Genomic DNA, 25,432 nt, shown 5'->3' on the forward strand with positions numbered 1-25,432 from the left:
CTGAATCAGCTGATCGGTAGGGGGTGCCGCTGATATGATAAGGATGACCTTTCCTGAGGATAAGTCATCATTATCTTTTCCAGGATAACCCCTTTAACACAAGCAGGTGGTGTCAAAATAAGAATTCTTGAAGAAATAAATCTACTATACTGCGTATCCATGGCTACAGACTACAAACAAACCCTCGGTGTAGTCATGTGTTACTCCCCTCACTCTACATGTGCTTCTTTGTAACCTACAGATAGTAGGAGAGGGGGGAGAAGACACATGACTACAGGATCATACTAAGCACAAGGACCATGGAGACACATAGGTGTCTGCATAGGAGCCGCATACTCAATTTTTTGTTTTTTAAAAAACATTTTTATTTTCGGTGCATTGGAGCTATAAATAAATGCTCTCCAAATATTAGAACAATAGGAGGGTCCATGTTGGTGAAAGCATCATTAACTCATTACTCTCCAGTATAGGATTAGCATTAGAGGTTGGTTGATCATATGTAGGAACTGAAATGAGAAGCATCAAGTCTTTGTAGAAGGATTTACTACAGACTGATTTACTCCAAGTGTTTGCAGAACTGAACACACAGATCATTTTCATTCATGTTGAGGCAAATGGCTCCTAAAATAATGAGAGGTGTACAACATGCATGGCTTGCAAAAATAAACTATTCCAAATCTTTTTAATGGGGTGGGTCGAGAATCAAACTAAGTGCTATACATTAAAACTAGCCCGAGAAGAAAAACGAAAGAATCAAATGACAAACCTTGCTAATCCTCGTAGTCGCTACGTTTTTTCCAAACTAGTCAATGTAACAGAATATAAACAGGTAACATATTACATCACTTAAAGCTTAGCGTCAAACTCTGGTACAATTCACTTTTATAATAGTTCATCAGGTATTTCATTTCTGAAAAATACTATATCAATGTGGTAAGTCAGGTGTACATGTCTTCCCTCCCCCTCCCCGGTTCATAAGGGGATGTGAAATTCTCATACATACGACAAATACATATCTCATTTCAAGTTTGGAAGAACCCACAACAAGATCACACGAGACAGTAGATGTATTGCTCTTCCACAGTGGCTATTCAGAAGTAGGTTTTACCTGCAGTACATCAAAAGGGTTGTCTTATGATAAGACCTTGGTGCTGGAATATGCCACCAGTGCCCAATCAATTGCTGTGACCTCTGTGATTATTACAACAACGTGGCACTAGAAAGGAAATGGTCCACTTTGTCTCCGTTCCGTCTTTACAGAGTGGTCGCATGGTCAATAGGGATGACCCCATGGCATCAAAGCAGTACAGTGCTGTCACAATGTTCTAGTGATCATGGAGGTCACAGCTGGTAGACACCCACTGACCAGACTTTGTATATGCTTAGACAACCCATGTATGTTACACAGTGACCAGCTCTTGCAGCTTCTGTGGGGTCTGTAGAGGGCACAAACCCTTTATGTTTGGCTAGAACAGATTAGGGTGCAATATGCCCACTGCTAAAGGTGGCCATGTTTGAAGAGGACCCCATACCAAATTCTGCTTTGGTGCTACTGCGTATTTGTACTACAATTTGCAATTTCTGTTCAGCAGTTAGTCACTGTACTTATTCCATCTCATCATGGGAAGATTCTGGTACAAGAAGATCAAAAACAGTTTTGGACCCAATAAACAAAGACGTCAGTCTAGCCTCATCATTGCATGAACATGTAAAAACTCAAAATGTTCAATGAACATCTAACTAAAGAATATTACCTAAGGTGTATGGATTCAGAAGATCCACAGGTGACTTGTTGGATAAGAAAAAACAAAAAATCTTCAGTATATTTCATTCATGTCTATGGGAATGTAGATTTCATGAGACTAACATCATCTAGGCAGACTGGAGCATCTCCTGCTCTGACCGATATAAATAGTTGACCCCTTTGGAAATCATCACATAATCTTAAATAAAAGTTGTATTGTGTATAATCTACTAATATGGTGTAAAATTATTTGATACCATTGATTGTCACACATTGAGGTCACTCTAAAATCATTCTGTTTCTGATTGGATCTTATAATTTAGGAAATCTGTCAACAGGTTTGATACCTTTTTCTTCGTAATCATATCCCCGGTCAAGTAGGTGGAACAGTCGAAGGAAGAACCTCTTTCTATAGTCATAGAGGAGGTTCTTACTTGGACTGTTCATATCCCTGGTCAAGTAGGTGGAACAGTCGAAGGAAGAACCTCTTTCTATAGTCATAGAGGAGGTTCTTACTTGGACTGTTCCACCTACTTGACCAGGGATATGATCTTAATCTTACTGATCCTCAGAGGAGAACATATTCCTTCCACTACTTCACTTACTTGACCAAAAACTTTAGTAAAATGGCAAGTTTAGTGATAGATTTGCCAAAGATCACCAGGGGCATTATGGTCTTCAGGTAGGCAAAATGAAACGTTATCTGCCTATCCCTGGAAACCAAGGTATATACTGGAACAAGAGCTCCAAGATAACCACCAACATCATTAATCACACAGGGGTTGTCCACCTGTATGTGACCAGACAAAAAGACCTGTCTCAAGATGTGAGGGTTAGGCTACATGCACACGACCGTTGTTTTGGTCCGCATCCAAGCCGTGGCTTGGATGCGGACCCATTCACTGTCCGCATCCGTTGCTCCATTCCGTGGTCCGCAAAAAAAATATAAGCTGTCCTATTCTTGTCCGTTTTGCGGACAAGAATAGGCAGTTATATTAATGGCTGTCCGTGCCGTTCCGCAAATTGCAGAACGCACACGGACGCCCTCAGTGTTTTGCGGACCGCAAAACACACAACGTTCGTGTGCATGAGGCCTTAAGAATTAGACTAATTAGATCTGCAAAGAGCCAATTGCATGATTTGTAGTACCTCATTTTCATTACAAGTAACTCATAGCATTATACATAACCAATAGGGACAGACATTGTACATATTGGAAAAAAAAAATCAAAAAGAAAATTAAAACATCTCTAGATCCCATACATTTATCCTCAGTTATCCAGTCAGTTGTAATGCGCTGTAACTGAAGAACACCTCTTTGGTATCAATACAAGCATCCAGTCCCACCCGACCCTGGTAATAACTTTTGCAGGATTTAGTTCACTTTTTTCTGGGCCTTTATGTTTTTTTTTTTTTTTGTTTAGTTTTTTAATTTGGGCAATAAAACTGAAAATGTACAGCTTAAATCAGTGATTACAGAATCAAATGTATGGATACAGTGTGATAATTTAGTCAATGGATTAGTGCAAGCTACAGAGATCATCTACCAGTTATTCAGATTCCATTTCATGTTTTCTGGTACAAATGGTCCTTTGGTTTATTTTTTGTTTTATTTTCTTTTTGCATTTTTCTTTTTTTTGCTTTAAAGTGTTATTTTCTCACTACCAAAATTTGACAGCTGGACTTCTGATAAGCAAAAGTGTATATGGATCGTATACACATAAGGCAAATGGCAAATATATTGAGCAATCGGGTAGCAGTCTTGTCAAATCTGACTAAAGGATTTAATTTTTCACTTTTATTAGGGACAAAATTAGCAAATCTGCTACCTTGAAATCGTGAATTTGAATTATTTAGAGGAAAAATATTATAATATTAAAGAGCATCTGTCATTAACATACTGTTCATTTTTTGGAATGATTCAATAAAATATTTTGTATAATGTGAGGAAGCGTTTCTTTTAAGGGGTTATCTGGTTTCGACAACCTCCTGACCAAGTAAAAGGTACCCCCTGATGTCGAGCTGACGGCGAGGGGTCCTTCTGCCAGGATTCTCATGATCAGCTGTTATGGCCGGCTAGTCTTCATGCCCCTATAGAGGAACAGAAGCATGACAAGGCACACGCTGGCTAAAAGAAGGAGCATCAAATTGGGTGCCTCCTTTAAGACGTGCGCATGATAAAGGCTAGTCTAACGCAATTAACCCCTTTAAAGCAGATGTGTTAGCACAATATGCTGCTCAAGGCCTGGTGGTTAATAGCTACGATGGCAAATAGCTACTTTCTGCCAAATTTATGGGGCAGAATACAGTAGACTCAAATTTATGGGTCCGCAATATTTAGGAGGACAGCAGCACGCATACTCAAACTGCCGCTCTATTCAGATGGGGGAACAGGACCCAGTTTTTAGGAGCAGTGGGAGTCCGATCAGATCGTTTTCCCTTAGGGCTCATGCACACGGCCGTGGCCATATTGCAGCCCGCATACGGCGGGTCCGCAATACACGGGCACCAGCCGTGTGCATCACGGATCGCGGACCCATTCACTTGAATGGGTCCGGAATCCGGAAGAATGCGGAACGGAGGCACGGAATGGAAGCCCACAGAAGCACTACGGAGTGCTTCTGTGGGTTTACTGTATGTGCCTCCGCACCGCAAAAAAGTAGTGCATGCACTACTTTTTTGCGGTGCGGACCGTCGGACCCCATTCCACGATCCACATGCGGCTGCCCCACGGTCGGTGCCTGTGCATTACGGACAGCAATTTGCTGTCCGCAGCATGGTCTGGGCCAGCACATGGTCGTGTGCATGAGCCCTTATCCTGTGGATCTGTCAGGGAGAGCTGGGAGGTCATGAGTATGAGAATAGCGCACTACAGTGCTCGGCTTGTGCTGGATACTGATTTTAGTAAAATGACTGGGTCAGTTCCAGTAAGTGACCCAGTGTTTTGATCAGGGTCTCAGATAAGGTGGCAGAAAGCTGGTGAAAGGCTCCCTTTAAACAACCCCTTTAAGGGGGGTTTGCTAGCATACAGTTGCAAGAAAAAGTATGTGAACCCTGTGGAATGATATGGATTTCTGCACAAATTGGTCATAAAATGTGATCTGATCTTCATCTAAGTCACAACAATGAGACAATCACAGTCTGCTTAAACTAATAACACACACAGAATTAAATGTTACCATGTTTTTATTGAACACACAGTGTAAACATTCACAGTGCAGGTGGAAAAAGTATGTGAACCCCTAGACTAATGACATCTCCAAGAGCTAATTGGAGTGAGGTGTCAGCCAACTGGAGTCTAATCAATGAGATGAGATTGAAGGTGTTGGTTACAGCTGTTCTGCCCTATAAAAAACACATACCAGTTCTGGGTTTGCTTTTCACAACAAGCATTGCCTGATGTGAATGATGCCTCGCACAAAAGAGCTCTCAGAAGACCTACGATTAAGAATTGTTGACTTGCATAAAGCTGGAAAGGGTTATAAAAGTATCTCCAAAAGCCTTGCTGTTCATCAGTCCATGGTAAGACAAATTGTCTATAAATGGAGAAAGTTCAGCACTGCTGCTACTCTCCCTAGAAGTGGCCGTCCTGTAAAGATGACTGTAAGAGCACAGCGCAGACTGCTCAATGAGGTGAAGAAGAATCCTAGAGTGTCAGCTAAAGACTTACAAAAGTCTCTGGCATATGCTAACATCCCTGTTAGCGAATCTACGATACGTAAAACACTAAACAAGAATGGATAGGAGGATACCACAGAGGAAGCCACTGCTGTCAAAAAAAACATTGCTGCACGTTTACAGTTTGCACAAGAGCACCTGGATGTTCCACAGCAGTACTGGCAAAATATTCTGTGGACAGATGAAACCAAAGTTGAGTTGTTTGGAAGAAACACACAACACTATGTGTGGAGAAAAAGAGGCACAGCACACCAACATCAAAACCTCATCCCAACTGTGAAGTATGGTGGTAGGGGCATCATGGTTTGGGGCTGCTTTGCTGCGTCAGGGCCTGGACGGATTGCTATCATCGAAAGAAAAATGAATTCACAAGTTTATCAAGACATTTTGCAGGAGAACTTAAGGCCATCTGTCCACCAGCTGAAGCTCAAAAGAAGATGGGTGTTGGAACAGGACAACGACCCAACAACAGAATGGCTTAAATAGAAGAAAATACGCCTTCTGGAGTGGCCCAGACAGAGTCCTGACCTCAACCCGATTGAGATGCTGTGGCATGACCTCAAGAAAGTGATTCACACCAGACATCCCAAGAATATTGCTGAACTGAAACAGTTCTGTAAAGAGGAATGGTCAAGAATAGGGCTGCACGATATGGGAATTTTGTGCGATTGCGATTAGGGCCCTAAAAATTGCGATAACGATATGCGATGCGATATTTTAAGGGAATTGTGCTAGAGGTCTATTTGCTTGGATTTTCCCATATGAGCCGCTGACGCGGCTGGGTATGACATAGTTATGGGGGATCTGTGGATGACACTGTGTTGTGGGGGATCTGTGGATGACGCTGTTGTGTGGGGGATCTGTGGATGACGCTGTTATGTGGGGGATCTGTGGAGGACACTTATGGGGACCTGTGGATGGCACTGTTATAGGGTGGATCTGTGGAGGACGCTGTTATAGGGGATGTGTGCTATGACACATAGAGCCATGAGGGGGGCCAGCATAAGACATATAGCATCTTATGCTGGTTCCCCTCATGGCCCTATGTGTCCCCTCATGTGTCCTAAACTGCGCACATAACTGGCTTTGCGTGTAAAGTATTTTACTAGTGTGTGAAACAATCTCTCTCCCATTGATAACAGGTCCAGCCTCTGTACTCACTGTCACTATGAATGCACTGCCGGCCGGCGCGTGACTGACGTCACTTAGTAACGCTCCTCCCACTTCAGGAAGCAGGAGCGTTACTAAGTGACGTCAGTCACGCGCCGGCCGGCAGTGCATTCATAGTGACAGTGAGTACAGAGGCTGGACCCGTTATCAATGGGAGAGAGATTGTTTCACACACTAGTAAAATACTTTACACGCAAAGCCAGTTATGTGCGCGGGGCCCCTTCATATATAATCGCGGCATTTTCCGGTCGGCCAAATCGCCATATCGCATTTGCCGATTATCGCGATTCGATTATTTTTTCGATTTATCGTGCAGCCCTAGTCAAGAATTACTCCTGACCGTTGTGCACGTCTGATCTGCAACTACAGGAAACGTTTGGTTGAAGTTATTGCTGCCAAAGGAGGTTCAACCAGTTATTAAATCCAAGGGTTCACATACTTTTTCCACCTGCACTGTGAATGTTTACATGGAGTGTTCAATAAAAACATGGTAACATTTAATTCTTTGTGTGTTATTAGTTTAAGCAGACTGTGATTGTCTATTGTTGTGACTTAGATGAAGATCAGATCACATTTTATGACCAATTTGTGCAGAAATCCATATCATTCCAAAGGGTTCACATACTTTTTCTTGCAACTGTATGCCACCAGTTTCTGACTATTGGTAATAGTCTGACCACTTCACCCCCATCGGTCCTCAAAGTGAAAGGTCCACCGTGTTACGCGCTCCTTCACTGCGCAGTAAAGGCTCCTTTTTGTGCGGACAGATTATGGCTAACTATCGTTAATATGGATTACCAAAACGCTTGTTTATCGGGTAATGGGATGGTTGGTGCGGACACCTAACTCTGCTGCTGGCAAACAATGATTCTGTATGGGGATGAGCGATGGCATACTGTGGAGGGGATCACTGACGAGCAGGCGATTGTCAGGGAGGACAATTGCTTGCTACGTCGCCTTAACACTTCTGCCCACCCGCTGTCCCATTCACTTGAATAAAAGCTCATGTTGCAGTTCTCTTCACAGTGGATGGCTCCTGTGCAGAAAACTGCTGAAGGCATCTCAGTACCTTTAGTTATTGATGAAGGTTCAAGGTCTAAGGTCAAAAAAATGTTACGGCATATCCTAGTGACATGCAATAATATTCTAAGATAGGAATGGCCCTTGGGGCAGCATAATGTGATGCCAGATCTGCTTTAAATACCATTGTCCTCGCATTCACTGCTGACCAGAGGTCAACGTGACTGATCAGCGCTGTTTCTGCACACGTGTACAAGCTCCAGCCTATACTTCTGATCAGTGATGTAGTCCCATCGCAAGATTGGACCCTGTGGAGATAACAAGACCGCTGACAGATGCTCTTTAAGTTACTCTGAGGACACTACTCAAAAATATTCCCACCTCGATAGAGCGAGGAGTTAGTCTTTGTCTTGAACGTTTATTTCCACGTCATCTCTTTCTCCTAGCCAACGCTCAAAAAGAATTTAACTGGAAAATGATAACTCTAATTGAACTGATGAGAAGAGCAGATGTATGCAATAACTGCTGAAAACCAGAAATGATGGGGCCACCTGACCATTTCATTGCTGGGCTACACAATAAGTTAATGAAAGAGAACAAGGAACACGTCTTTCTCAACAATGCAAAAAAAAAAAAAAAAAAGGGGGGAAAAACAAAAATCTGTCTGAACTTCCAGAAGTACTAGTGAGGGTATGAGAGGGACCTGTGTGACATATTAAGGCATTCGAACCAAGCATGGTCCAATCATGCACTAACACATCCCTACACAACCTTACAACCATGGTTCCGGACCTGATGTACTGGCTTATGCTTCCCCAATATATATATATAATATATATATACTTTATTATATTTATATATATTTTTCGATATATTTTTTTTTCTCATTTTCTTTTTTTTTTTCTCTTTTTAATTACTGCTCATCTCTAACGAAGTGCTGTGCTTTCAACTGCTGAGTACTGTGACCAGTGTCTGTTCCTGAATCCAGAGCCAACAAAGGGCTACTACAAGAAGCTCCCAACTCTCCTCTCTTCTTGGGGATGCAGCTAGGAAGATGTCTGAAGCAGTCTTAGGCTGCAAAGGCCTTGAGTTCTGACACCGACTTGTCATGTGGATGTCTCCTTCAGAAGCGCTTACTACTGAGGGTTCTTTAGGATGCGCCCGTGTCTGAAGTCGTACACGTGCCGGCATAAGAATACTAGTTCTGGGTCGGTGCTGTCTGGAACCCTGCGATGTATAGGGGTGCAATACTCTTCGGAGGGAGGGATGATCAAAGCTTTCCTATTTGGACAGCCCTCCTTCTGACGCTTTACCAAGGCACAAAATCTATAAAAAAAAATAAAATAAGCATCATAACAGTCAGACATATGTAACATGATAAAAGAAAAAACTTCCTGGATCCCTTGTCACAAATTCACTAATCATTCTCCATAAAGATAAGGTTTCACTAACTTTCCGGACCTCCACCGTAGATATACAGAGGAAGTCTGGTCTTTAAAGATGGCGTCTGCTACATCTTTGCCGGGTTTCTGCTGTTTTAAACAGCATAGGCACGGGGCTAGTGTCTGTGACCGGCGATAACGCCGATCGCAAACATTCACCACCTCAGATGCTGCGGCCAAATGTGACCGCGGCATCTGGGAGCGTGAAAACCTGAAGCTGCACACTTCTCAGGTCAGGGCGCCTTCCCCTGGCTAAGATCGGTTAAGGCGGCCTCTATTAGCAATAGGCCTGAGCCTGTAGAAAACCTCCAGGCCGATTACTAGTATATTTCAATGCTGGCCTGCAGGTGGCAGCACTGCACTGGAATATACTGAATTCTGTGATGGATAGAAATCTATTACAGAATACAAATGGCAATCTAATGATCGCATGTTATAGGCACCTAAAGTGACTCAAAAAGAGTAACAAAAAAAAGTTAAAAAATAAAAAACAAACAATAAAAAAAATGAATCATCATGGGCACTCTTAATATTCAGAATTTTTTCGTCACTTCACTTCCCAAAAATAAAAATTTGATTAAAAAGTGATCAAAAATTTGCACACACTCCAAAATGGTATCAACAAAAACTACGGATCGTCCCACAAAAAATAAACCTTCATCCAGCTACTTAGGCATACGGTAACTATAATTTTTTTTTTTTTTTACGGGGAACAGAATATGGCAAAGAAAACAGAAAAAAATATTATTAAAACACAAGAAAAACTATCTGTATGTGGTAATCTTGTAACCGTACTGACCCAGAAAATGAAGGGCACAGGTCAGCTATACTGCACAGGGAACGCTTCCCACTACACTGTATGCAATGGTACAATTTGTCCTGCAATAAACAAGCCCTCATACAGCAATGTGAACAGAAAAATAAAATAAATTATGGCTCTGGGAAGGCAGGGAGTAAAAAACGAGAATGCAAAAAAGGAAATCACAGGGTCCCAAACTGGTTACAGAGGACCAGTCATCTCTCATGACTTGTCTGTTTTAGTAAATACTTCCCAATGAAAAAACAACTATTCTGAAAAAAAAAATTCTTAAAACTCTACATTCCTCTGTTATCCCTTCTGGAAATGTATAAATTAGTTGACAACTGGGTGTTACCATTTCCCTTATCAAAGTGTCAGCACAGAGTGTCAGAATACAAAGGGACACGACCTCAACTGGAAACACCCAGGAAATGTATTCATAAATTTGTAGGAGGAATAATAGAGGGACTGCACAATGCAGAATTGTAAGAAAAGACTGTCAAATTATTTCACGAAGAAGACAAATACCGTATTTTTGTTGGGGAAAAATACCCCTGTGTCTTATGGGGCGAATACTAATGAAGCGCTTCCATGAGCGAGGGAGGTGAGGAGCGGCGGCGTCCGGAGCAGGAAAGGTGAGTGTTTTTTTTATTTTATTTCATATGAGGCTGATGGACACTTCTGGGGGCATATATGAGGCTACTGGGTGCATATATGTGGCTACTGGGGCCTGGAGAGAGACTACTGGGGGCATATATGAGGCTACTGGGGGCATATATGAGGCTACTGGGGGCTGAAGAGACACTACTGGGGGCTATAGAGACGCTACTGGGGGCTATAGAGAGGCTACTGGGGGCTATAGAGAGGCTACTGGGGGCTATAGAGAGGCTACTGGGGGCTATAGAGAGGCTACTGGGGGCTATAGAGAGGCTACTGGGGGCATATATGAGGCTACTGGGGGCATATATGAGGCTACTGGGGGCATATATGAGGCTACTGGGGGCATATATGAGGCTACTGGGGGCATATATGAGGCTACTGGGGGCATATATGAGGCTACTGGGGGCATATATGAGGCTACTGGGGCCTGAAGAGAGACTACTGGGGGCATATATGAGGCTACTGGGGGCATATATGTGGCTACTGGGGGCTGAAGAGAGACTACTGGGGGCATATATGAGGCTACTGGGGGCTATAGAGAGGCTACTGGGGGCATATATGAGGCTACTGGGGGCCGAAGAGAGACTACTGGGGGCATATATGAGGCTATTGGGGGCATATATGAGGCTACCGGGGGCTGAAGAGAGACTACTGGGGGCTGAAGAGAGACTACTGGGGGCATATATGTGGCTACTGGGGCCTGAAAAGAGACTACTGGGGGCATATATGAGGCTACTGGGGGCATATATGTGGCTACTGGGGGCTGAAGAGAGACTACTGGGGGCATATATGAGGCTACTGGGGGCTATAGAGAGGCTACTGGGGGCATATATGAGGATACTAGTGGCATATATGAGGCTACTGGGGGCTGAAGATAGACTACTGGGGGCATATATGAGGCTACTGGGGTCTGAAGAGAGACTACTGGGGGCATATATGTGGCTACTGGGGGCTATAGAGAGGCTACTGGGGGCATATATGAGGCTACTGGGGGCATGTATGAGGCTACTGGGGGCATGTATGAGGCTACTGGGGGCATGTATGAGGCTACTGGGGGCATGTATGAGGCTACTGGGGGCATGTATGAGGCTACTGGGGGCATATATGTGGCTACTGGGGGCATATATGTGGCTACTGGGGTCTGAAAAGAGACTACTGGGGGCATATATGAGGCTACTGGGGGCATATATGAGGCTACTGGGGGCTGAAGATAGACTACTGGGGGCATATATGAGGCTACTGGGGGCCGAAGAGAGACTACTGGGGGCATATATGTGGCTACTGGGGCCTGAAGAGAGACTACTGGGGGCATATATGAGGCTACTGGGGGCTATAGAGAGGCTACTGGGGGCATATATGAGGCTACTGGGGGCATATATGAGGCTACTGGGGGCCGAAGAGAGACTACTGGGGGCATATATGAGGCTATTGGGGCCTGAAGAGAGACTACTGGGGACATATATTAGGCTACTGGAGGCATATATGTGGCTACTGGGGGCTGAAGAGAGACTACTGGGGGCATATATGTGGCTACTGGGGGCTATAGAGAGGCTACTGGGGGCATATATGTAGCTACTGGGGGCTGAAGAGAGACTACTGGGGGCATATATGAGGCTACTGGGGGCATATATGTGGCTACTGGGGGCTATAGAGAGGCTCCTGGGGGCTATAGAGAGGATACTAGGGGCATATATGAGGCTACTGGGGGCATATATGAGGCTATTGGGGGCATATATGTGGCTACTGGGGGCTGAAGAGAGACTACTGGAGGCATAAACGAGGCTACTGGGGGCTATAGAGAGGCTACTGGGAGCATATATGAGGCTACTGGGGGCATATATGAGGCTACTGGGGGCATATATGAGGCTACTGGGGGCATATATGAGGCTACTGGGGGCATATATGAGGCTACTGGGCGCTGAAGAGAGACTACTGGGGGCATATATGAGGCTACTGGGGGCATATATGAGGCTACTGGGGCCTGAAGAGAGACTACTGGGGGCATTTATTAGGCTACTGGAGGCATATATGTGGCTACTGGGGGCATATATGTGGCTACTGGGGGCTGAAGAGAGACTACTGGGGTCATATTAGGCTACTGGGGTCATATTAGGCTACTGGGGGCATATATGTAGCTACTGGGGGCTATAGAGAGGCTACTGGGGGCATATATGAGGCTACTGGGGGCTGGAGAGAGGCTAATGGGGGCTAATGAGAGGCATGGGGCTCTTATCTGAGGTCTGATTGGGGGTCATTTACATTGGGATCTAAGCAGAGGTCTGATTGGGGGTCTGATCTGAGGTCTTATTAACATTGGGGGTCCGATTGGTGGATTGACCTGAGGTGTCATGAAAAATATTTTTTTTCTTATTGTCCCCCCCCTCTAAAAAAAGGTGCGTCTTATGGGGCAAAAAATACGGCATTTATTAATATAAACACTTCTTAACATGAAAATGATAACTAGCTGATCGGCACGTGGAAGTCAGTCCTTTACCCGCACCTGGTCGGGTGTGAGGCGCGGAAGAACTGTACTCATTATAACATATTTACCAAGGTTTTTAAATGAATAAGATACGCTCCATTTTTGATAATGCAGTTTTGCAAGTAACACAGAAATCCCAGGAGCAATGCATGGAGAAATATACGGTACAAGACTGCCACCTACCTGCAGTACTCTGCAAATGTCAGGACATAGCACTTTTCCTCGATACACGCAATACTGTTCTCATCTTGATGACGGGATGCAAAGATCTCATTCTGCAAGGAAAAAACTGCATTGTAACTGATACATGAAGAGAATATGCATCCATAATCATCCCTGCAGGACGTTGGGGGGCGGATTCCAAATTTCACCTGTGGATTTGTGCAAGTAAAACCGGCAGCAGCTTACAGTACAGAGAACGTGGATGGGATTTTACACTCAACCACCGGCGGTGTAGGAGCACGCTGCCGATTTTTAAATCCCCTGCTGCAGATTTTCTCCACCTTCAATGCAGCATGGGTAAATACACATGTAGCACAGGATTTTCAGAAAGATTCTGCCATGTCCAGTCATACCCTTAAAGGGGGTTGTACAAGAATTCAAGGGGAGTGGGGATTTGACAAACCCTCCCACTTGGCCGGACCTGCTTCCTGGCGCTAGTTCTCCGCTCCCTCTCCTCCCAGCCCGCGAGGCTCCTCTGCGCTCCCTAGGATCCCAATGATTGGAAGGCTATGCTGTAGCTGATAAAACACTAAGATTTTTTAATTCTTCTGGCAAAAAAGTTGAATTGCACATTTTTCATATGTGGATCTCTCTCTCTCACTTGATTTGCCTGAAATGAATTGCAGAATGTTTGGTTTTGTTAGAAACCTGATTTTTGGGAAAATTTGGGATGAATTCCAAATTGATACAATTGATTTGCTTATCTCTAGTATCTACATTTATACCTACCTCCTTGTGCTTCATAGAACAATTTCTCCCTTAGTTTTTGGTGGTAGCCTCAAACTGTCCAGTCGGTACTTTTTCATAATAAGATTTGGCAAGTTAGGAAAGTTAATTTGAATATTTTTCTCAGAAACTCAGAGGGACATTGCCTGCGCTACAATACTCTGCACACTAGGTGCTCTCTGTAATGAGGAGGAGGACCCTCCAGACAACGCATATATGGTACATTGCCCAGAAACCCAGGGTGGCATATTATGCAGAATAACTGTGGCGCCCCAGTTATGGGTCTTCAACACAGTGAAAGCCAGATATCCCTCAAAGGAAGGAAAACAAAGCAAAGGGGTGTCCCCATTACAGATCCACCATATTAGGTGGCCCGTATGTCAAGATCCAGCTCTGTTACAAGCCTTAAGGATGTGACAGGAGAAGACCTTAGCCAGTTATCCATCCACAATCCCTTCCTTTGAGGGATATCTGGCTTTCACTGTGCTGAAGACCCATAACTGAGGCGTCACAGTTATGGGTCTTCAACACAGTGAAAGCCAGATATCCCTCAAAGGAAGGAAAACAAAGCAAAGGGGTGTCCCCATTACAGATCCACCATATTAGGTGGCCCGTATGTCAAGATCCAGCTCTGTTACAAGCCTTAAGGATGTGACAGGAGAAGACCTTAGCCAGTTATCCATCCACAATCCCTTCCTTTGAGGGATATCTGGCTTTCACTGTGCTGAAGACCCATAACTGGGGCGTTACACTTATGGGTCTTCAACACAGTGAAAGCCAGATATCCCTCAAAGGAAGGAAAACCGAGCAAAGGGGTGTCCCCATTACAGATCCACCATATTAGGTGGCCCGTATGTCAAGATCCAGCTCTGTTACAAGCCTTAAGGATGTGACAGGAGAAGACCTTAGCCAGTTATCCATCCACAATCCCTTCCTTTGAGGGATATCTGGCTTTCACTGTGCTGAAGACCCATAACTGGGGCGTCACAGTTATTTTGCACATTACTGTTTCCCAGGGAGCTTTGCGTTTTGGATCACAGTGTTTTTTGTAACTGGCCTCCCTAAGACCAGCTATGTTTTTTTCAGGGTGGCCTATTAGGGTCTCTCGATCACTCACATATCACAAAAGCCTCAGAGTCATTTGAGGGGATGGATTTTTGTGAAATTGAAAACGAATCCTGTTAGTTTAGAACCGAGTTGCTCATCAAAGACTTGCCACTGACCTGGTGCATACTGGGATTTCGTCCTCCCTGAGTGTGCTCTGGCCGGTAGTACCAGAAGAGACTCATCATCAGCTCACCTATAGGAAAACGGAGGGACATTGTCATCACAATGATTGCAGATTATGCTCTGCAGACAAAATAGGTCATATGTTGGCACTTTTGGGGGCATTAAAAAAAAAAAAAAGTATTGCATTCTACTTATCTTGGGCTAAAAATAATGTTTCCAATTGGTCTTCGTTACACATTTTCAACCGTTTTTCTTATTCTGCCTTCAGTTTTCACTGCTCCTCACTAAAACCCATCAGAGAGCTGCTCTCATGGCTCAAACTGTAACCATTATCTTTACTTTCCCAACTGCTCATAAACACTCATTATCAATCTGATCGCTTAAAGGCTTTGTACACCTTTGGAGGCAATTATTGTTTATGATTGCATTGTACTCATTTTTGGCTGTATTAAAAATATTGAGCCGTTCTGTCACAAAGGGTTTAACCTTTTTCTAACTGTGTGACTGGTATTCTCACTTTCACTTTGTGCAGGTCATCTAATAACCCTTATCTGTAAACTACTAAGAGGTGATAAACACTTATTTGAGACACATTCTTATCAGTAAGATAAGAACTGAGCTATGATGAGTGTTTATAATGTCAGAGACGGAAAAGAGAGTCCATCAGTGACGGAAAAGAGACAGAAAATCCACAGGCTGCTTCTAGAGAATCTCAGCTATGTACAGAAAAAAGGGCTCCATATTTTTAATAAAGACCAACTGAAAAAATAATTTTTAGTTCAAAAGGAGTACAATGCAATAATTAAAAAAACTGCCCCCAAAGGTGAACATTTAAAGAGGACCTGTCACCTTTCCTGACATGTCTGTTTTAGTGACTACTTGCATTCCCTGTGCGATACCAATTCTGGAGCATCTATGTTGTGCCATTCCAGTATTATTCCTGCTAGAAGTTTACAAATAAATTGCTTGCAGTCAAGGTACTGCTGGCTACTACCAGTAGCAGGTTTGGTCTGACTGTCCAATCAGTGCTGCTGGCGTCATACTGTGCAGGGACATCCCCCCCCCAATGGTGACACCCGTCTGTACCTTTATTGCAAGTTGCTGGCAATTCATTCATAACTTGAAGAAGCAGAACTTGGAGAAGCAGAGAGAACAGTCTGCAGAATCAGTGAAAACTGAAAGCAAAACGGATGGAAATTTTGAATAACGACAAATTGGAAAAATTATTTTTAACCCAAGACTAATATAATGCAATAATAAAAATGTCCCAATGGTGTCTACTGCCTTTAAGAACGGGAAATAAGTTCCTTGGTACCAGTTTTGGGCTCCTCCCAGAGAGCCGATATTTTGGCCACATATGGCATGGATTTTTTCCTGGGACCAGATTTAAGAAGGACAGTATCGCGGACTCGGATGATTTCTCCATTCCTCTCCACGGCTTGGTAACTCCTTCGGAGAGCAGGTTCAGGTTCGTTCTGCGGGGGGAAAGAAACAGCATTTGAAACAGTTAAATTATCCGCGCATCTCCTATCTAATGTGTGCGCATCCCTAAAATATCGGTGACATCCAGTGTACTTTTTCTGTAGACGGTGTAAATGTAAGTTCTAGATCTTGTGGAGAATGGACAAAGACACATATGGACAGCCGGAGAAGACAGCACCTACAAAGATTTTTCTCTGGAGGACCCAGGATGCCTGTGCATTTCAAAGATAGGACATCAATTTCAATGTGACCCATGTAATGCCTCACCCCCCCTGTGGTGGTGCTACAGAGAAACTGAACACTTCGTTCCCCTGCAGATTTCAGCGGATCACTGGGTTCCTAAAGTAGGACCCCTGAAATCAGCTATGGTGCTAGAACCCCTGTAAATATATTACGAAATTAATGTAATGTAGGTAATATTCATTCTATTTGACCGTCTACTACTAAAACACTGTGAGTGCATTATGAAGATGGATGACGGACACTTACCACAACATAAACTGCCTTCTCACATGCTGTTCCCAAAGGCATCCAGCCATTGGTCGCTCTTCTTCTACTGATTCTTTGTTGCTTAGGATGACTGTGACCTTTGCTTGTCTTGCTGTCTGCTGCGTGGACACACTCTGGCGCGTTCCGAACTCCCGACTTAGAGCCACTTGGGGGTTTTGAGCTCTGTGGGCATTCCCGTGCAGTTTTCAGCATGGCCATTGTCTGAGGTTCTGAGTTGGGTGTCTGTAGGTAGGGGACAGGCTCAGCAGCAGGTGGGACACTTGGAACTGGGCATCCTGAGAGTGGGTGAGCAGGAGACACGGGGTGACCTGCTGTGGGAATTGTTAAACTCAGCTGGTCGAGTGATTTGTATCCATCTGAGAAGAAGCATATACCTTGTTTAATAGAAAGCGATATCTCTAGTTCTACATATCGGTGTAATGCTAAAGCCTTATCCCCTCTAGAAGGGCTTCTCCAGCATCCAAACCCATTTTGATATACCATCTTAAGGAACTCTGAATTAATTGAGGGGGTCTTATCTTCAGGAACAGGGTGGAGAACAGTTACAAAGAGATACTGTCCCGTGTTACATGAGCAACCGATTTACTTGCATGGCCACGGTGTAATGCTTCATGTATCCTGTGGTGGCGCTGCAGTGAAACCAAACACTGCCACATTTCTCAACAGATTACAGCTAATTGCAAGTCATCCCAGCAGAGGGACACTTTGAGATTAGCCTATTGGCAAAGGACCTTTCTATCAAGTAGGATTTGTTGACAGTGAAGAGCCATCACAATGACGGTTTGACATCTATAAATGTCTGAAAGATGCAGGTACTACTTCTGGCACCTACACCCATCAGTGAGGCAGCCACTACATCCAGGAGGTGGAGGATAAATGGAAAGGTGGCCACCATTCTGCCAATATTAATTTAATATGTATGGTTGATTCACTACAGGAGGGAAAGTTATGCAATGCATTGCTTATTTTACCCAGCACCAAAAATACAGTATTTTCGGACTATAAGATGCACTTTTCCCCCCAAAAGTAAGGAAAAATGGCAGTGAGTCTTATAGTTCGAATGCTAATGTCTGCTTCCATTAAGGCATCCGAGGGGTGCGGGAGTGGTCAGTGAAGCGCTGCGCTGGCTCTACTCACCCTCCCTGGTCTTCTTCCGGGCCCCGTTCTGCACTGTGTCCTGACTGCATACAGCGTGAGGACATAGTGCACGTAGGCGCTCACTATGACCTGACGCTGTGCGACGTGAAGGAGCGGCGAGTCCTGAATCTGCAGAGTGGCAGCATCGCCTGGTGTACTCAAGGTAAGTTTATTTATTTTTTAACATCTGATCTGTGGTCTAATCTGAGGTCTGATGGGGGTCTGATCTTAGGATGATGGGGATCTGAAGCTGATGGGGGTATGATCTGAGGCTGATGGGGGTCTGATCTGTGGTTGATGGGGGTCTGATCTGTGGCTGATGGGGGTCTGATCTGAGGCTGATGGGGGTCTGATCTGAGGCTGATGGGGGTCTGATCTGAGGCTGATGGGGGTCTGATCTGTGGCTGATGGGGGTCTGATCTGTGGCTGATGGGGGTCTGATCTGTGGCTGATGGGGGTCTGATCTGAGGCTGATGGGGGTCTGATCTGAGGCTGATGGGGGTCTGATCTGAGGCTGATGGGGGTCTGATCTGAGGCTGATGGGGGTCTGATCTGTGGCTGATGGGGGTCTGATCTGTGGCTGATGGGGGTCTGATCTGTGGCTGATGGAGGCAGGGACGTCTGCTGGAAGTTGGGGGGGGTCTGATTTGAGGCTGATGGAGCTTGGGGGTATGAGGGTCTGATCTGAGGCTAATGGAGTTTAGGGGTCTGATTTTGGGGTCTGATGAATATTTTATTACATTTGTTTTTATTTTCCTCCTATAAATCCTAGGTGCATCTTCTAGTCCAGTTCATTTTATAGTCCAAAAGACACAGCAAGTAAAATTAACCATGTATTCACATGTATACTATATAAATGAACCAAATGCACCAATGGATACATGGTTTCACCAGTTTTCTGGCGTAAAAATTAAATTACAAACCTCATGTTTGTGACTTTTTAAATGCCAATGTGCCTAAATCGAGAAGCAAGTGACATCTCTACGCTGCCCTTGGCACTTTCCTGAAAATGGGGTGTGATGAGGATGGGGAGGGGAAGGGTCCAGCAGGACTGGCAAATATATCTTTTATGCAGTTTCCTGATGTAAAAAAAGACTGAAATCAACGTCAGCTCCGAGCATGGACTAGGTGCATGGACTGCCGGACAGCTAGGTGCATGGACTGCCGGAGGTTGCACCTAACTTATGACGAGGCCATTGGGTTCCTCCACAATGTCCGTTTTAACAATGTCTGATTCAGCAGTCTAATTAAGGGAGTTCTCCCAGCTACAGATATTTTAAGAAATCTCGTCCACATGCTTGAATAAGACTGCGGTGCGGATTGTAATTCAGCGGCATGATTTGGGGTGGATTTTGCTGCTGCAGATATACATGTGGACTTTCGCTATGTAACAGCACAGATAACACAGTGATAACTCTAAGTACAGATAATGTAGTAGATGTCACCGGCAGTCCCATGTAACACCATAGATCTTGTAGTAGATGCTACTTGACTCTAAACTCCATACACTTAGGCCCCTTGCAGACGAGCGTGAGCGGATTAGGTCCGGATGCGTTGCGGATGTGTTCAATCAAAAATTCGCTATTTCGCAATTCAGTTTTGTCTGCGATCGCGTTCAGTTCTGTTTTTATCGGGCGGGTGCAATGCGATTGAATGCGTTTTGCATGCGCGTGATAAAAAACTGAAGGTTTACAAACAACATATCTTAGCAACTATCCGTGAAAAAACGTATCGCAACCGCACTTGCTTGCGGATGCGATTTTCACGCAGCCCCATTCACTTCTATAGGGCAAGCGTTGCGTGAAAAACACAGAATATAGAACACGCTGCAATTTTCACGCAACGCACAAGTGATGCGTGAAAACCACCGCTCATGTACACAGCCCGATTGAAATGAATGGGTTTGGATTCCGTGCGGGCGCAATGCGTTCGCATCACGCATTGCACCAGCGCGGAATATTCGCTCGTCTGTAAGGGGCCTTACTGAAGAGAGTAAGATACTTTCGGGGAGGGGGCTTTGGGTTGACAGCGGAGTCCTGGATGGGGTATTTTGGTACCCATGTGAGTGATGAATGTGACATCACCGACCTAGGAATAGACCGCAGCGCTCACCAGAGCACCGCTGCCTCTTTAAACAGCTGAGGGGTTTTGATGACCTATCTTAAGGAAAACCCCTTTAAAACATACTCATGTGAATGTTCTTAATAGAAGCAAAACTGAGAAAAGCCAATCCAGGAGACCACTAGAGACGTCTCTCAAGAATGGAGGGTTCGTTGAGCATTTGCCACAGAGCCCAGGGGACTTCATGTTGAGGAGCACCTCTGCCTACATTTGGCATCGCCGTGCGTGACCTCTTTTCGTGGTCAAGAGCCTAAGAACATCCACATAGGTATGTTCAACCAAGGGTTTCCTGGTCATCTAGCACGGTCTGCAGTGCTGAGGGTCAAGACTCCTGCCCGATTCCATTTACAGTGACGCACGTGGCGCTTAAACCTCAGTGACTAGGTCAGTGTGTTCCAGAGAAATACTGGAGGGGGATCTTTCTATGTATCACATCATATGTAATAGATGCAAATAAACTATACACCAGAAATGTCTTAATTGATAAGTGATATAAAAGGTATTAAATCCAGTTTTGGTCAGTGAAAGTTTGCTAATTACACTTGCTTTTCATAGTTAGAGCAGAGCAGGGCCGGTGCCACCCATAAGCAAAGTAGGCCACCCTGCCCGCCGCTCACCCCCTGCAACCTGTGGCATCCCCGTCTCTATGGGGTACGGACTGCTGGCTGCGCTGCGGAAGTATCTCCGACTCCTCACACGCAGCAGGCAGATAGGCATGTATAGTGCGACACGAGAAGAAACAGTGACCTCTACTGGACAACTTCCCTGTCTCCTAGGTGCAGTATGGGCTTTGTTCAGTAGAGGTCACTGTTTCTTCTCGTGTCGCACTATACATGCCTATCTGCCTGCTGCGTGTGAGGAGTCGGAGATACTTCCGCAGCGCAGCCAGCAGTCCGTACCCCATAGAGACGGGGATGCCACAGGTTGCAGGGGGTGAGCGGCGGGCACCATGGCAGGGGAGAGCACCAGAGCACTCATGTCAGGGTTTGTGTTTGGCGCCCTCGCCTTTCAGCATGTGAGCTCTGGCTCAGACACGGTTAAGTAAGGCAGCAGGCTCCTGTGACAGGGGGGAATAGGAGAGGACCCCTACTACTGTTTGTGGGTGTAGTGTGCCTCCACATGTGCCATGGAGACCATGGTCAGTTCTTCTATGTGCAGCTTAGTATGGTGCCCTACAGGGCCGGCCTTAGGTGTTCAGGCGCCCTGTGCGAGCTAACCTTGTGGCGCGCCCCCCCCCCCAAAAAACAAAACAAAACACTGCTTGTTGCTGGCATCATGGCATAGGCTGGCTGACTATCCAACCAAGTAGTTACCAGCCCACACACCCCAAAGGCCGGTGTAATGTTATACTTCCCTACTTCGTGAGATTTCCCTACCCTCGTCACTTACAGTCGCACCGGACATGACGTGAGGAGGTGTGCAGCGCCGCGCAGGCGCACAACGACAGGTTAGGGAAGTTTCACAGCAGAGTGCGCATGCGCCAGGAGCCTCACCAGCGGTTAGGGAAGGGAAAAATTACGTACGGGCCAGTGCTTTTTCCCTACCCTAACCGCTGGTGAGGCTCCCAGCGCATGCGCAGTGTCGGCCGGTGTCCAGCTGAGAACATCCATCCGATCACCGCACCTGTGCACTGGCCCATAATTTTTCCCTACCCTAACCGCCGGCGAGGCTCCCAGCGCATGCGCACTCTGCTGTGAAATTTCCCTAACCCATCGTTGTGCGCAGTGCGCCCCCCCAATATAATAAACATTGGTGGCGCAGTGCGCCCCCCCAATATAATAAACATTGGTGGCGCAGTGCGCCCCCCCAATATAATAAACATTGGTGGCGCAGTGCGCCCCCCCAATATAATAAACATTGGTGGCGCAGTGCGCCCCCCCAACACCCCAGTATAATAAACATTGGTGGCGCAGTGCGCCCCCCCCAATATAATAAACATTGGTGGTGCAGTGCGCCCCCCCTCAATATAATAAACATTGGTGGCGCAGTGGGCAGTGCCAATGAGGGTTAAAAAATAATTAACTCACCTCCTCCAATTGATCGTCTTCTGTTCTTTCTTCATGACCTGTCAAAGGACCTGTGGTGACATCACTGTGCTCATCACATGATCCATCACCATGGTAATGGGTCATGTGATGAGCTCAGTGACGTCACCACAGGTCCTGAAGAAAACAGGAGACCGGCAGCTATGCGATCAACTGGAGGAGGTGAGTTAATTTTTTTTTTTATTATTTTTTAACCCTCACTGGCACTTCCCACTGTGCCACCAATGTTTCTTATACTGGGGTGTTGGGGGGGGGGGGGGGGCCGCACTGTGCCACCGTTTCTTATACAAATACAGGAGGCGGGTGCCGGAATCAAATAGCCGGCACCCGACCTTTGTGACAGGGAGCTGCGATCAGCGGCAGTTAACCCCTCAGGTACCGCACCTGAAGGGTTAACTCAACTGCAGCTGATCGCAGCTCCCTGTCACAGAGGTCGGGTGCAGGCTATTTGATTCCAGCACCCGCCTCCTGTATTTGTATTTCAGGTCAGTTTTCTTCATTGGTGGCGCAGTGGCCACAGCCCCTCCCCTCCTCCTCCTGTCTCTCTTCTTATTGGCAGCGGCGGGGGCAGCAGGCAGGTCAGACAGGGGAGGGGGAGATGGAGGGGGCGCCCCGAGGGAGAACACAAGTGCAGCCTCGCCTGCCGCAGATTACACTGCGAGCTGTCGGCCGCCCAGCGCCCCTGTTACTATGGCGCCCTGTGCGGCCGCACAGCCCGCACACCCCAAAGGCCGGCCCTGGTGCCCTACGCCTGGCTTCACCAGGATTACATTGCCAGCTCAGTCCCTGTACACTGAGGGGGGGGAGGGGGCACATTCCTGTCCCGTGAAAAAGGGGCGGGTCAAAGGGCGTGGTCAAAGGGCGGAATCAAGGGGGTGGCAAAATTAGCTTTTGCCTAGGGTGGCAAACATCCTTTCACCAGCCCTGGAGCAGAGGGTGGTTATTAACGGTACACACTCAGATTGGGTCACTGTCACTAGTGGGGTACCTCAGGGGTCAGTATTGGGCCTTATTCTCTTCAATATACTTATTAATGATCTTGTAGAAGGCTTGCACAGTAAAATATACATTTTTGCAGATGACACTAAACTGTGTAAAGTAATTTACACTGAAGAGGACAGTATACTACTACAGAGGGATCTGGATAGACTGGAGGCTTGGGCAGATAAGTGGCAGATGAGGTTTAACACTGACAAATGTAAGGTTATGCACATGGGAAGGAATAATGCAAGTCACCCGTACATACTAAATGGTAAAACACTCGGTAATACTGACATAGAAAAGGATCTAGGAATTTTAATAAACAGCAAACTAAGCTGTAGAAACCAGTGTCAGGCAGCTGCTGCCAAGGCCAATAAGATAATGGGTTGCATCAGAAGGGGCATAGATGCCGGTGATGAGAACATAGTCCTACCACTTTACAAATCATTAGTCAGACCACACATGGAGTACTGTGTACAGTTCTGGGCTCCTGTGAACAAGGCAGACATAGCAGAGCTGGAGAGGGTTCAGAGGAGGGCAACTAAAGTAATAACTGGAATGGGACAACTACAGGACCCTGAAAGATTATCAACAGGGGAGATCTAATAACTATGTATAGATATATCAGGGGTCAGTACAGAGATCTCTCCCATCATCTATTTATCCCCAGGACTGTGACGAGGGGACATCCTCTGCGTCTGGAGGAAAGAAGGTTTGTACACAAACATAGAAGAGGATTCTTTACGGTAAGAGCAGTGAGACTATGGAGCTCTCTGCCTGAGGAGGTGGTGATGGTGAGTACAATAAAGGAATTCAAGAGGGGCCTGGATGTATTTCTGGAGTGTAATAATATTACAGGCTATAGCTACTAGAGAGGGGTCGTTGGTCCAGGGAGTTATTCTGATTGCCTGATTGGAGTCGGGAAGGAATTTTTTTCCCCTAAAGTGAGGAAAATTGTCTTCTACCTCACAGGGATTTTTTTGCCGTCTTCTGGATCAACTTTCAGGATGACAGGCCGAACTGGATGGACAAATGTCTGTTTTTTTCAGCCTTATAAACTATGTTACTATGTAGTGGTAGATGAGGGACCACTGTGCCAAGTGATCAGTTTGATTTTGAGCCAAACACTAAGGGCTTTATTACGGTGCTCCACTGGTATTCATCCTTTAACCACTATACAGGAATCTGGTCTTCGCTGCAGGGGAGCGACCAGACTGCACCCTCCTGGGGTGGTCCTGGTACCCTTGGAAGCTGACCTGTAAGGAAACAGAGATGCACCAGCGGTCCAGGCATATCACAAAACCATGGAGCACAGGCAGACCAGCAGAACAGGAACCCAAACAGACATACAATCGTAGGACACAGTTCAGACAGAATACCAGGAACCCTGAATATACCGAACAACAGGCAAGGCAGCACTGCCAGACACAAGACCAGGCTTAAGGATCACGGACAAAGCACAGACAGAGAAAAGACAAGGAAACTCAAGGTGCTTCAGAACTGCAATGCTGCACAGCTAGGGTCTGGATACCAACAGAAAACAGGGGTCACAATTATCAATCTCGCCTGGTTTCAGACGTAAAATTAGGCAGGCCTATTTAATTCTTCTATCTTTTTTTTTTGCCAAGTACTTATTAAAAGTCGCACAGCTGTTGATGAATTAGACTCGGGGTATTGGTATTAGTCTGACCTCTGGTGGTTGTTTGTCAGTATGACAGCTTCATATTCGCTTAGACTGGTCTCATTTATTTGCGCCTGAAAAAGATCACATTTGTGTAGAGAAAAGTCGCATGTCTCCCAGAAAGTGTTGCGTTTTAATGCAAAAAAGGCATTGAAAACAGATGAAGAAAAGTACGCCAGCCCTGGAGTGGAGCAGAAATTAAGACTGCTTTTGCGCCAAATTCAGGTGCAAAAAAAGCACCTACATAAATAGGTCGGCAAAAAGTCTGAATTTGACTAAAATATCAAAATAGTCAAACGAGG

The 25,432-nt window shown here is 45.6% G+C and overlaps 1 protein-coding gene across 2 annotated transcripts in view; it reads right to left on the bottom strand.

The window, feature by feature from the left end:
- Positions 1–7,238: 7,238 nt before the first annotated feature.
- Positions 7,239–25,432, bottom strand: part of BAHD1 (bromo adjacent homology domain containing 1) — a 127,531-nt gene continuing 109,337 nt past the window's right edge. For both annotated transcript variants that reach the window (XM_040411826.1, XM_040411825.1), the window contains exons 3-7: positions 17,145–17,521; positions 16,489–16,648; positions 15,167–15,243; positions 13,179–13,270; positions 7,239–8,938 (exon numbers count right to left, since the gene is read on the bottom strand). In XM_040411826.1, the coding sequence (XP_040267760.1) occupies positions 8,749–8,938; positions 13,179–13,270; positions 15,167–15,243; positions 16,489–16,648; positions 17,145–17,521 (896 nt within the window). In that variant the 3' untranslated portion in view covers positions 7,239–8,748. The remainder of the gene's footprint in view (positions 8,939–13,178; positions 13,271–15,166; positions 15,244–16,488; positions 16,649–17,144; positions 17,522–25,432) is intronic.

The sequence above is a fragment of the Bufo bufo genome, chromosome 11, assembly GCF_905171765.1.
Source record: "Bufo bufo chromosome 11, aBufBuf1.1, whole genome shotgun sequence".
Taxonomy (NCBI): Eukaryota; Metazoa; Chordata; class Amphibia; order Anura; family Bufonidae; genus Bufo; species Bufo bufo.